This window comes from Rhinolophus hipposideros (genome assembly GCF_964194185.1).
Source record: "Rhinolophus hipposideros genome assembly, chromosome: 14".
NCBI lineage: Eukaryota > Metazoa > Chordata > Mammalia > Chiroptera > Rhinolophidae > Rhinolophus > Rhinolophus hipposideros.
In genome coordinates this window covers 1,560,250-1,572,431 of record NC_138060.1, presented here as the reverse complement: position 1 = coordinate 1,572,431, position 12,182 = coordinate 1,560,250, and the positions used below count along the sequence as shown (strand labels likewise).

General features: G+C 36.7%; 1 protein-coding gene across 1 annotated transcript in view; it reads right to left on the bottom strand.

Moving 5' to 3' along the window:
• The window catches only part of SHQ1 (SHQ1, H/ACA ribonucleoprotein assembly factor), a 150,001-nt gene that overhangs the window by 66,499 nt on the left and 71,320 nt on the right, over positions 1–12,182 (bottom strand). Inside the window, exons 8-9 of the mRNA XM_081072717.1 lie at positions 11,854–11,907; positions 9,612–9,735 (exon numbers count right to left, since the gene is read on the bottom strand). Of these exons, the coding sequence (XP_080928843.1) occupies positions 9,612–9,735; positions 11,854–11,907 (178 nt within the window). The remainder of the gene's footprint in view (positions 1–9,611; positions 9,736–11,853; positions 11,908–12,182) is intronic.

The following is a 12,182-nucleotide window of genomic DNA, read 5'->3' as shown; positions in this document are numbered from 1 at the left end:
TCAAACCGGCCACTCACACCTGTGCAGTTTAAAAAAGATGAGGTAATAGCCTCTTGTCAATCACAGGGTTCCATCAGGTTCAAAGCCCAGGGTTCAATCATGGTCCAAAGCCCATTGGAGAGAAAAAGATAAAAACCACCTTAGTCAGGTCCCTTGAGCCATTCTCTACTGCTCGGGTCCATTTCTATTTCTTTGAAGTGTACTATATCTCTTCTGGTAAACTGCTCTCTCACCACTTTATTTCTGTGTCTCATTGAATTCTTTGCTCAAGATGCCAAGGACCTGAACACCGCGCCGAGAACGACTCACTCTCCGGTAACAAGAGTATTAGTTTAAATCTTCCAGCATTGCTCATATTTAAATTGTGAAAAAATTCATATTAAAGATCATTGCCTTCTACTTCTTTTTCAGTCCCCCAACCTGGCAATACGACATTCCCACGTAGCAACAACAGTCTCACAGACAGGGCATGTATGTCTTCAGTTCACACAGGCCTCCTGACTCCCAATTTCCTTAAACCCTGCCCTCCTCATCCATTTACCCGCTGGACCAAGTAGACGTCTCAGTTTGCTTCTCCTAATGTTAAGGAGCCTACTCTAATGGGAACCAGTGAGATCAGTACATCTCATCCTGTGGGGAGGAGAAAGCAGCTGAAATGATCCCCTTCAACACTGGCCACTATTTGGGATGGAACACAGCCACAGCCCTCAGCTCACTCCGAAAGGGCTCCCCTCTAATCCTGTATATACACCTATAGCAAGGCTAGGAACACTTTTCTGTAAAGAGCCAGAGAGTAAATATTTTGGCTTTGTGGGTCACATAAACTGTCGCAACTACTAACCTCTGCAGTCTTTTCACTAAAACAGCCAGAAGCAGTATGCAAGTGGACAAGCATGCCTGAATTCCAATAAAGCTTTATACACGAGCACTGAAATTTGAATTTCATATAAGTTACATGTCATGAAGTACTATTTTTCTTTTTTTTTAACATTTAAAGATGTAAAAAAGCATTTTTAGCTCACAGGCTATACAGGATGGATTTGGCCGTTAAGGTATTTGCTTAAGGGACTCTTTCTTTGGGTCTTGTAAATACTTGTATTTTGTATCTTATCTTTTGTCTTGTCATTCCTGTTACACAATAACCTTCAGAGCTAAGACCAAGTCATACATATATATCCTTATAACTCTTTACTGATTCTGTTACACAATCATCTCCCCTTATCTGCAGAGGATACATTCCAACACCCTCAGTGGATACCAAACCTTATATATACTATGTTTCACAGATAGAAAGTTTGTTTTCACTGTAGATCTTAGTACCTCAGCCATGATTCTTTTTCTTTCCTTATTGAGAACTTTCATCTTTTTACTTAAAGGAAGCACTTTAGCTCTTTGGCATATGTGAATTGCCAGCATCACTATTGCGCTTTGGGGGCTATTAATTAAAACAAGGGCTTGAACACAAGCACTCTGACATCCTGACAGTTGATCTGATAATCTAGAGGGCTACTAAGTGACTAACAGGTGGGTAGCATATGGATCGAAGGACAAAGGGATGATTCACGCACCATATGGGACGAAGCAAAGCAGGACAGAGAGAAACTTCATCATGCTACTCAAAACTGCACAATTTAAAATTTATGAGCTGTTTATTCCTGAAATTTTCCATTTGATGTTTTTGGACCATGGCTGATTGTGGATTACTGAAACTGCAGATAAGCAGGAACTACTGTAATTCTTTGCAAAGAGAAGAGGCACTAACTATAGAAGTCTTTTTTAAAGACATAATATTAAAACCATATATCTAACCTCTTAGGTTTTTTGCTGTTTTTTTTTTAAAATATTGCTCACCTGAGAAACTGCAGAAATTAACCAAACTTATATTAAATAAATAGTACAAGAAATACAATATAGATTTAAATAGGATAAACAGTTGACCCTTGAACAACATGGGTTTGAACTGCATGGGTCCACTCAGGAATTTTTTGCATTAAATACACTGGAAATTTTTTTGGATTTGCAACTTTTTGAAAAACCTCACAAACTACGTAGACTAGAAATACCAAAAAAAATTTAGGAAAGTGGTATGTCATGAATGTACAGAGTATATGTAGAAACTAGTTTATTTTATTCTTTATTACCATAAAACATACACAAATCTATTATAAAAAGTTAAAAATTTTATAACAATTTAGTCAGTGTATAGGCTGGGCTACCATAAAATAGGCATATTGCTGCTTCTTCGTTATCGATGCATGAATCGTTGTACCTATAAATAAATATGAATTTCTTTTTCATTATTGTTCTAGTTTCGATGTGTAGTGTCAGTAACACATATAACATGTACAGTGTTTGTATCATATAAGACAATATTGATGCAGGTACTGAGTGATGATTCATCTTGTAAACATGATGTAAACTTACGGTATCAATAAATACAGTAGAGTACTGTAAATGTATTTTCTTTATGATTCTCTTAATAACTTTATCTTTTCTCCAGCTTACTTTATTGTAAGACTACAGCATATAATACATATAACATACAAATTATATGTAAGTCAGTTGTTTATACTTTTGATAAGGCTTCCAGTCAACAGTCGACTATTATTAATAGTAATTGAGTTTGGGGGAGTCAAAAGTTATATACAGATTTCTGACTATGCGGGGAGCCAGTACCCCTAACCCCTGCGTTCAAGAGTCAATTGTACGTATAATTAAATAAGAAATCAGCTAATTTTAAGCCATCTCCCACCAGTAAGCATTAGGATATAACTCGACTTTCCAAAGAACACTAACACTTTAAAATATAAGCTCTGTGTGTGGCAATTAAAAGGCAATTTATTATTTGTAAACCATATGAAATATGCTGCCCCCTACAGAGTATTTTAAAAGAACAAAGAATGTTTTATATAAATGTAACCCAGAAATTATCACGAAAGCAATCTAAAAAATTTCAGTGATTAACAATACTTAATGAATAACAGAATTATTAGACAAAAAAGAATTCTATGGAGATAACTGGAATTTGATTTTCTACCCTTCACTGTTAATGCTCATACTTAATATCTTTCTACACAGAAGTGTATGTATAAATGCACAAATGCTCTGAGGATAGATAATACAGATAAATAGGAAGAATGTGTCAATTCAAGAGCTTGGGAACACAGATTTGGGCTCAGAGGAAGAGAAGAGAGTAAAAGGAATTGCTTTGCCTTGTGGAAGAACAATGCAAGGGAGAGCAAGGTCAAGAACTGGCACTAGCATCACTTTACAGCACAGCGTTTCTCACCTTGTCACAGATCAGCTGCTGCTCACACACTCTAGGCTCGGAAGCCCCTCCTTTCTTAGATTAGTTGGCATGTAAGTGGCCAGCAAAAACAGATACAAACTGCACTTCAATTTGATTTGAATCCCATACTATTTAAGTTTCCTGACAGCACCATGGTTGTTCAATTCTTAGAAACATTTTAATTGCAGTGGGGTCCTGCCTAGGAAGTAAAATGATCAAGAACAATCTAGAATGAGGTAGGAAACAGAAAGTAAGAATTACCATCTCCAGGGTGGCGAGCAGGAAATTAAGTGATTAAACTACTACTATTAAAGAAGTAGACACATCAATTCTAGTGACCACTGAACTCAGATAGGAAAGGACCTATCAACCAGTTTTAGAGGGTGCAGGGCAAATGTCAGGGTCAGACAGCGTATTGACTGAACTTTCCCCGATTAAACAACTCCCTCATGCTGCTCACTCACAATATTTCAGAACACTTCCCTCCATCCTTTCATGTCTGAACACTACCTGTTCTTCAGGTCCCTGCCCAAATCTCATGTCCTCAATGAAGCTTTCTCTAATCTCTAGTGAAACATCACCACCTGTTCCTCTTCCCTTTGAACTACTTAGTCTGCATCACGTGTAAGGTGCTACTATATATTTTATGATGTGATGGACATTGTAGCCTCCCTGCTAGTACACATGCTCCCCAAACACAGTACATACATCCAATTCATTTTTCTGCTGCTCTTCATATTTACAGGGTACTCTATATATAATAAAAATTTTTCATAGATACTAACAGAGTATCTGTTGAATGAGTAATAGATGAACTCAGCAACCAATAACAAGTACTTTAGAACAACAGGAAACTTTAGTAGGAGCTGAGAATCAGAAGTCAAATGTGGCAGAGCTCCCCTCCATAGGAGGTTACCCGTCTTAAGTGACTTAAAGGTAGGTCAGTTTCCCTGGCTTTATACTTTCACTCACTCTATTTCTCCTTTGAGCTACTTATTACAAATGTATTTTTTTAAAACCTGGTGACTGTGTAATTCCATGCCCACCCCCCTACAACCCTGTTAGAATTTTAAGCTCCCTGGGGCTTGAGTGAAAGCTAATCCCTCCTGTTCACTACTGTTATCTCCAGACCCCGCTCTGCACCCCGAGGAACCACTCAACGAACACTTACTGAACCACTCTCACAATAATTGTACTTCGTGTACTTCAGGAGTAAAAACTGAAAGGCCTAACAATTCTCTAAAATGCCCATGATCGGGAATTTCTACAAATTAAATACAGATATATGTTAACATTGGAAAATCCTAGTAATATCATCTTAGTTATATTTGGGGAAACCTTTACACTTCAATAAAAAGCATTTAAACTTTGGACTAAATAGATTCAACTGCTAAAAACAAGTTCATCTTCAAGGTTGCATCAAAATTCAGAGCTCACACAGAACGCTTGCCATACCTCAATTCCTCGCACAATCATTTTGCTTAAAGAAAAACATCAGCCCCAAGTCCTGTGCTACGGTTCTTCTTTTCTTTCACATCGATTATGTTGTTAGATTATCTACAGAAGAGGTCAGTAAAGCAGTCATTTCTGAAAAATTGGTTGTTAAGCCCAGTAATAACTAACGTATAAGGGATATTAATTATATGAAGTAAAACCTGCTTTTAATTGGTAACAAAAATTAATCTCCTGAAGGTTGATTCTTGGTTTATAGCCTGCCTTGTAGGTACTAGTCATCAGACCTAAAATGTTCATAGAAAGGTAGGTTTTTGTTAGTCTTAAAAACAAAACAGAACCAAAAAATTTTATTTCAAATGTTATTAGCCAAAAACAAAATCTTCATACAACTGTCTGAACAAAAATTACACTATTTTCAAAAAAACAGCAAATAAATTTAAATCTGACACATAGAAGCATAGTAATCTCTACTTCTCAGATGACAACATGGATGAAATGAGATATCATATCTACAGACCTGAGCCCAGTGCTGGCACACAGAGTAGTTAACTCAGTAGGTGTGGTTATTACGACTGTACTAGCATATTAAGGCAGGACTCTTTCTGACTCACTTCCAGTAAGATTCACGAAGGATGAAACAGATAACAAGTATTCCCCTTTTAACAGACACTAAACCCTCTATGCTATCCTGGCAGAGAAACTGACGAAAAACTGATTTGTGACCCTTTAGACTAATATTCACCTCCGTAGTTTAAGGGTAAAAATAGAGGTCCAGAAAATCTCTGGACCAAGTTGTTGGAGTCCTATGGGGTTTCTACTACCCTCCATGGGGTAGGGGTGGAGGTGCTTTCCTGTTACCCTAAACCATGAGAAAGAAGGTTTTAAGAGGGGCCTATGAAGAGTGTAACCTACCTGCCTTGGAAATTGAGGGGTACGAATACTAGTGTCTGACCCATACCTGATAAAAGCCCCCATCAAGAAGCAAGGAGAAGCAGCCTGTGGTACTGAGGAGAAGACCTGCTCTGGAAGCAAGGGGTATTTCCTGCAACAGCAAAAGGGGCCTCCTCCCCAGTGCTTGTTTCCCAACCAGGCCAGAGCTGGGGAAGAGAAGATTTATTTTTTTAATCAAGTTCAAAGGGGACATTTTAAGTACTGCAGTGAGACTCCTCTTGTAATCTAAAGTGACAGAAAAAGCTATAGAATATTTATTATGTATTATAGGATATGTGTGTGTGATACGATATTTATAGGATACATATTTCATCAGAAACAATAAGAGAAAGAATAGACTAAATAAGATCAAAGGGGAAGGGAAGGAAAAATTAAATAGTTATTTCCCTTCCACTCCATGATGATCAGTCCTTTCAATATTATAATTATATTACATGTTCAATAGTTGCTCAAGAGTATGGAAGAGTGAAGAATACCTTTATAAAGATTATAAAAATTAATGAAATGTAGATATTAGTGCAAATAGTAAACTGTTGAACAATGTATACTCAAATATTAAACTAAGCATTTCTAAACAGAATAAAATTTCTGAAGACATTTAGAAAAGCTGGTCTGCTTTGACCCCTTCCTCCTTTATTTTCAATGAGTAACAGCAGTGCCGTGATGCTGCCAGGAAGGATCGACCTACTCTGGCCGGAAGGACGGGACAAGGCAGAGGAAGTGAAAGTTGCTGAAGACAAGAACAGAGGGAAAAAGGGGGCGATGTGCCCCAAGAATATTTAACTAGGGACGGCCAGTCCACGCTCAAGGCCCAGTGCTAAGCACCACACTAGTACTTAAAGGACAAAGCAGGCTTTCTGACTGTAATGGAATTCGGATTAGACAGCAACAGCGAAAGAGAAACATAGTCTTTTGTAGGTGGGGAAGGGGTGGGAGAAGGAACCCAAAATCAAACATAGCCAAAGTCCCAGTAAAGAATGCTTGTAAAGTCAGGTAAAGCAAATTCATGGCTCTTTAAAAACTCAGATCTTAGTCAATTAGTTATAATGAAATATTCTGTAGATTCTAAAGCCTTCCTACATGGTTTTGGAAGCTTGTTCCATTTAAGATTTTAAGATCAGTATTTCTTTTGAGAAAAGAAATATTTATTACTTTCAACTATGGAAACACTATGCTGAAGTCTAACAAAAGTGTGATCATTGTGATTGCATTTTGAATCGTAAGTAAGCACAAGTTCATTCTTCAAAAACATTAAATGCCAAACCACAGCTACCCCCACTAAAATTATGGGCTGTCCAAATAACTGACTCTTAAACGGCAATAACAGCATACCTGTACCGTTCACCTATACAAACCCAGGTTATAATCCTCATCCAGAGAGCTCATCCCATAGCTTATGGCATGAATTCTAGACAGTCCAGCTCTCTGTTTCAGCACCAACTAGCCTCAATCCAAATGAGCCACAGAACACACTATGTATGGTTTATAGAGGGTTCTCATTCATTTTTAGCACACCAGGCTCCAGGTTGTTACCTCATGTTTTCTGCTGCTATCATAACAGCTGACAAAACTGGCTAATATGGATAATGATGACGAGCTAAGTCTAAATTTCAATTCTGATCAACTAAAACTGTTTTGAGTAATTGATTACATTGTAAATCAAGGCAATCAAATTTATTTTTGGTTATGCAATCACGAAACTGATTACTTTTCAAATAAAAATCCAGAAAACTAGATTACTTCCGAGAATAAAAAGTAACAAGTAATTTGTGTGTGTCTGTGTGTGTGTGTGTGTGTGTGTGTGTGCGCATGGGCATTCGCACAAGTACAGGGGGTTTTGCACTGTCACTGTTTAAATCTATGAATAATGCTCAAGTAATACAGTATAACTTAAATTAATTGTGACATGTAACTCAAATTCAACAATCAGTCATTTACAGCAGATTGATGAAATATCAAGGTAATTTTTGCAATTCAAGAAATACCTTGGATGGAAGGCAAGAAGAAACAATATCCGAGAAAACAAAGCTGTTTCCCGCTGTTGAAGAAGGTAGATGTAAATTAAAGATAGGTTTCTGAAACGTAGTGGCTCTTCTATCACATAATCAACAATCCTTCAAAATAAAATACAGCTAGTCTAAACCAACAGGATTAATAAAAAGGTATCTTTCATTTACCTATGATTCATTTTTACAATTCTACTTTAAAATAATCTACTTATAACATGATTCCCGCCCCCCCACCCCGGCCCCAGGGCAAGAAGAGAAGTCAGAGTTAGAAAGAAGTCAAAGAAAAACCTAGGTATATCTCTAGGAGGGACAAAACATTAGAGATATGATTCTTTCCTTTAAGCCAATAAAATCACCTGGATGGAAAAGAAAGATCTTTATTTCCCATTCTTATCCAGAAGTCTGAAAATTAAGCCCCCAGAAGCACTTTTATCTAAGGACAAAGGAACGATGAGACTCCCCAGGAGAGAATGTAAGAAATGACCATAAAGTATAGAAAATAACTTTTAAATAAATGTGCCACAACTATATATAGAAATGGACGCTATCCCTGTCAAAATCATTACCTTGGAAAATTATATACTTAATTCAATGATGCTGTCACAGGTACTTTGCAATTTTATTTCAGAGCTTAGAGTTTTTCACATTCTTAAAACTGGCAAATACCTGTTTTTTCAGGTTGGGTTTAGCAATAGTCAAAAGTCCTCAGAGTAATGGGGGAGGTGGGTGGTAGATGAGGGTTAAAGGGATCAAACATATGGTGATGGAAGGAGAACTGACTCTGGGTGGTGAACACACAATGGGATATATGACGTATTACAGAATTGTACAACTAAAGTCTATGTAACTTTACTAACCATTGTCACCCCAATAAACTTTAATTAAGGAAAAAAAGGAATAAAGAAAAAAGTAGGGCTGGCCCGGTGGCTCAGGCGGTTGGAGCTCCGTGCTCCTAACTCCGAAGGCTGCAGGTTCGATTCCCACATGGGCCAGTGGGCTCTCAACCACAAGGTAGCCGGTTCAACGCCCTCCTCGAGTCCCACAAGGGATGGTGGGCTCCGCCCCCTGCAACTAAGATTGAACACGGCACCTTGAGCTGAGCTGCCGCTGAGCTCCCAGATGGCTCAGTTAGTTGGAGCGCGTCCTCTCAACCACAAGGTTGCCGGTTCGACTCCCGCAAGGAATGGTGGGCTGCGTCCCCTGCAACTAGCAATGGCAACTGGACCTGGAGCTGAGCTGCGCCCTCCACAACTAAGACTGAAAGGACAACTTGACTTGGAAAAAAGTCCTGGAAGTACACACTGTTCCCCAAAAAAGTCCTGTTCCCCTTCCCCAATAAAATCTTAAAAAAAAAAAAAAAGTCCTTAGGGTAGCTGTGCTTCTTGGAACCTTCCAAGTTTAGGTTCCATGCCTCCATGCCTCTTCTTAGCGGATCACTGTGCTCCCCCCAGCAGAGAATGTTTCAATCTATATTGGAATTACTTATTAATTACCAACTGTCCTTCAGGCCAAACTGTCAACTGCATAGGAGGAGTAAATTTATCTCATTTATTATTATACCCACAATCCTAGCATAGTGCCTAGAAAATGACAGGCATCCTAGAATACTGAATGATGCAATTTACTATAATACAAATTGGTTTGGAATATGGTATGTACCTTCTCTATTTATCTCCCTACTCCTTTCAGAAAAAAAGAGCACCATACCTCTCGGTCTGATTTGTGTGATTATATATTTGTATAGAGGGACTATTACTTTACACACCTGGGAGGAAAAGTGGTTGGATTGAATGACTTTCATTACTTATTTATGTATAGAGGAAAAAAAAGAAGAAAATCATGATTTTCTTCCTCAGAGACTAAAAACAGAACTTTTCGTTCTCAATGTTGCAAGCATCGTATCTTACCTAGCTGCAATATCTCTATGGTGTCTCTGTAGGCTTTCAGCACCAGCTTGAAATGGCGATAAAGTGGATAGCACAAAACTCTTCTTCCAAAAGACACCAGGATTTCATGAACATTAGTCCAAGTCTGTGAAGTATTATTTAAATAAGTAACCATTTCCATATCATACAAACAAAAGCACATAACAAAATATTCTCAATTAAAAACTATAAGTTTGGATTATCATTAAGCCAAGTAGAAAAGAAATATAAAATCATAAAAGGAGACATACACCTCACAATAAAATTTTTAATCTTAGTCTTTGTAATTTCTCATATTTTATCAATATACCACAAATGCTCCTTAAAAATCACATATGTAGCAGGAAAGTTTTAAAAAGTCCCTTAAGAATTACAAATATGAATCTAAAACACATGGCACTAACAAAATACAGATGCACATAAAAGACATTTCTAAATGATATATGCTTCATGTTTTTGTCTTTTCGGACCCTTCAAGACAGTGTAGATGAAAGATGTCAGGACTCTTCAGTGAAGCATGTTCGTAGTTTCCCTCTCCTCCCCTTCATTTTTTGTTTGTTTGTTTGTTTTGCTTTGGGCATGAATAATATAGGTATTTACTTTAATAATTTGTTTTTACTTATCAAAGAGAAAACGAAAACATCTCTGGGGGAAAAAAGTGTTTTATCTCAAACAGTATTAAACCGATACCATTAGCTATTCAAAATTTACTAAAAACACTAAACAAAGGCAATTTTACACAAAATTGCTTTTAAATTGAGTTTTCATTAAAAAAAATGTAACCCTTATACAAAACCTAAAATATAAAATTAAAACTAAAGGAACAGCATACTTTCCATGTATATTAATCCTTAATAAGTAAGGGATCTGATTAAGAATATTGAGTATCTGACAAAGAATAGTTTATGTCTAAAAAGAATTATGAACTTTTAAAAAAATTCAAGCAGAAAACAAAATACTTATAAAAGTTTGACAGTTATTAGCATATCTGGCAATTCTAAGTTCTCTCAAAAACTAAAGATTTCAAAATAAAATCATAAATAGGTGAATTTATGCATGTAGATTTTAATAACTGACTGTGAAATTAATTGCCAACTACTTTGTTTTCAATATAAGTAATCAATGCAATTACTACAGAAACCAGTTTCTCCACTATATGCTGATCATGGCAATATGTAAGATCCAGATGAAGTCTAGAGAACAGTACTTTTCCGTCTTTATTATGCATATGAACCCTGGAGTTCTTGCTACAGATTCTGATTCAGTGGGTCTAGACTGATATTCTGCCCTGCTAACACGCTCCCAGCTGAGGATGCTGGTCAAGCTGTTGGTCCATGGACCATGCTTGGAGTAGCAAGATTCTCTGATAAAGTGTTTCAGTTCCTGCTGACGTCTATTTTTTGAACAAAGTGATGCAATGAAACAAACTTGATTTTACAACTTAAAATGTAGTTTATCTAGGATTTAAACTGGGGGAAAAAAGTAGTCATCTTAATTGATGATACAATTAGCAGTTGTTTCAACTGACACTTTTTAAGTTTCTACTGTTAATCACTCCTGTGATGTACAACAGTTTGTTCAAAACTAGTAAATTTAAAGATGTTACACTTTGATATTTTTGGTAAGACCTACACAACTATTTTCTATAAAATACATATAAAAACAAGTCCTATTATATTAAAAAAGTTATTACATCTAACCATAGTAATTGTAGGACCTGAGAGAAGTTATTTAATCTGTATGATCTAAGTTTCCTCATCTATAAAATATCAGTAATACTTCTCACAGACTTATTGAAAGGAATTGGTGAGGTAATACATATAAAACACTTAACATAGTCCCTGATGGTCAATAAGTGGCAGTTAGTAGTATTATCACCCACGTTTGCTTCCCATCATTGAGCTGAACCCCAATATATGCCAATTTACAAACATCCCTAAAAACTCCACTCCACATTCTCCTCTGACAGACCATGTACCCATTGTTTCTCCAAAGTATGTTGGCCCTCTCCTGATTTCCAAAATACCTTACCTGGCTTCATCAGTATAAGAGTAACAAATGGAATCAGAATTTTATTTAAAGGATGGGGAAAAAAAATACTCGTACAACAAAACTTCCGCTTTTGAAAAGTGAAGAAATGGCTTGAATTACCCAAAATGAATTAATGACAACAGAAAAATAACTTTCTTAACAAAATCTAAATAATTGCAACTAAAAATCATACCTCAAACCAGCTCAGTGTTGAACTCAGTTTTCTGATATTCCATGCAGATTCAACCTTTATTCATTTAGGGAAAAAGAGTACTGTTGCATTAGAGGTCAAGACATTTAAAAATAAAGCAAATGTATCCATTAATTCAACTAGTATGTGGGTAGAGTTGATGTATATAAGAACTAAGAACTGTCTGTGATTGCAAAAAATAATTGCTTTCCTGATGCAGACGCTACCAAAGACAAGTTTCTGTCTACTTTCCATGGGGTTTTATAAAGCAAAGCTTTTCCTCTGTTAAAAGTCCCAGAATACAAGAGCAAAGAAGCAGGGGCTTTGACAGT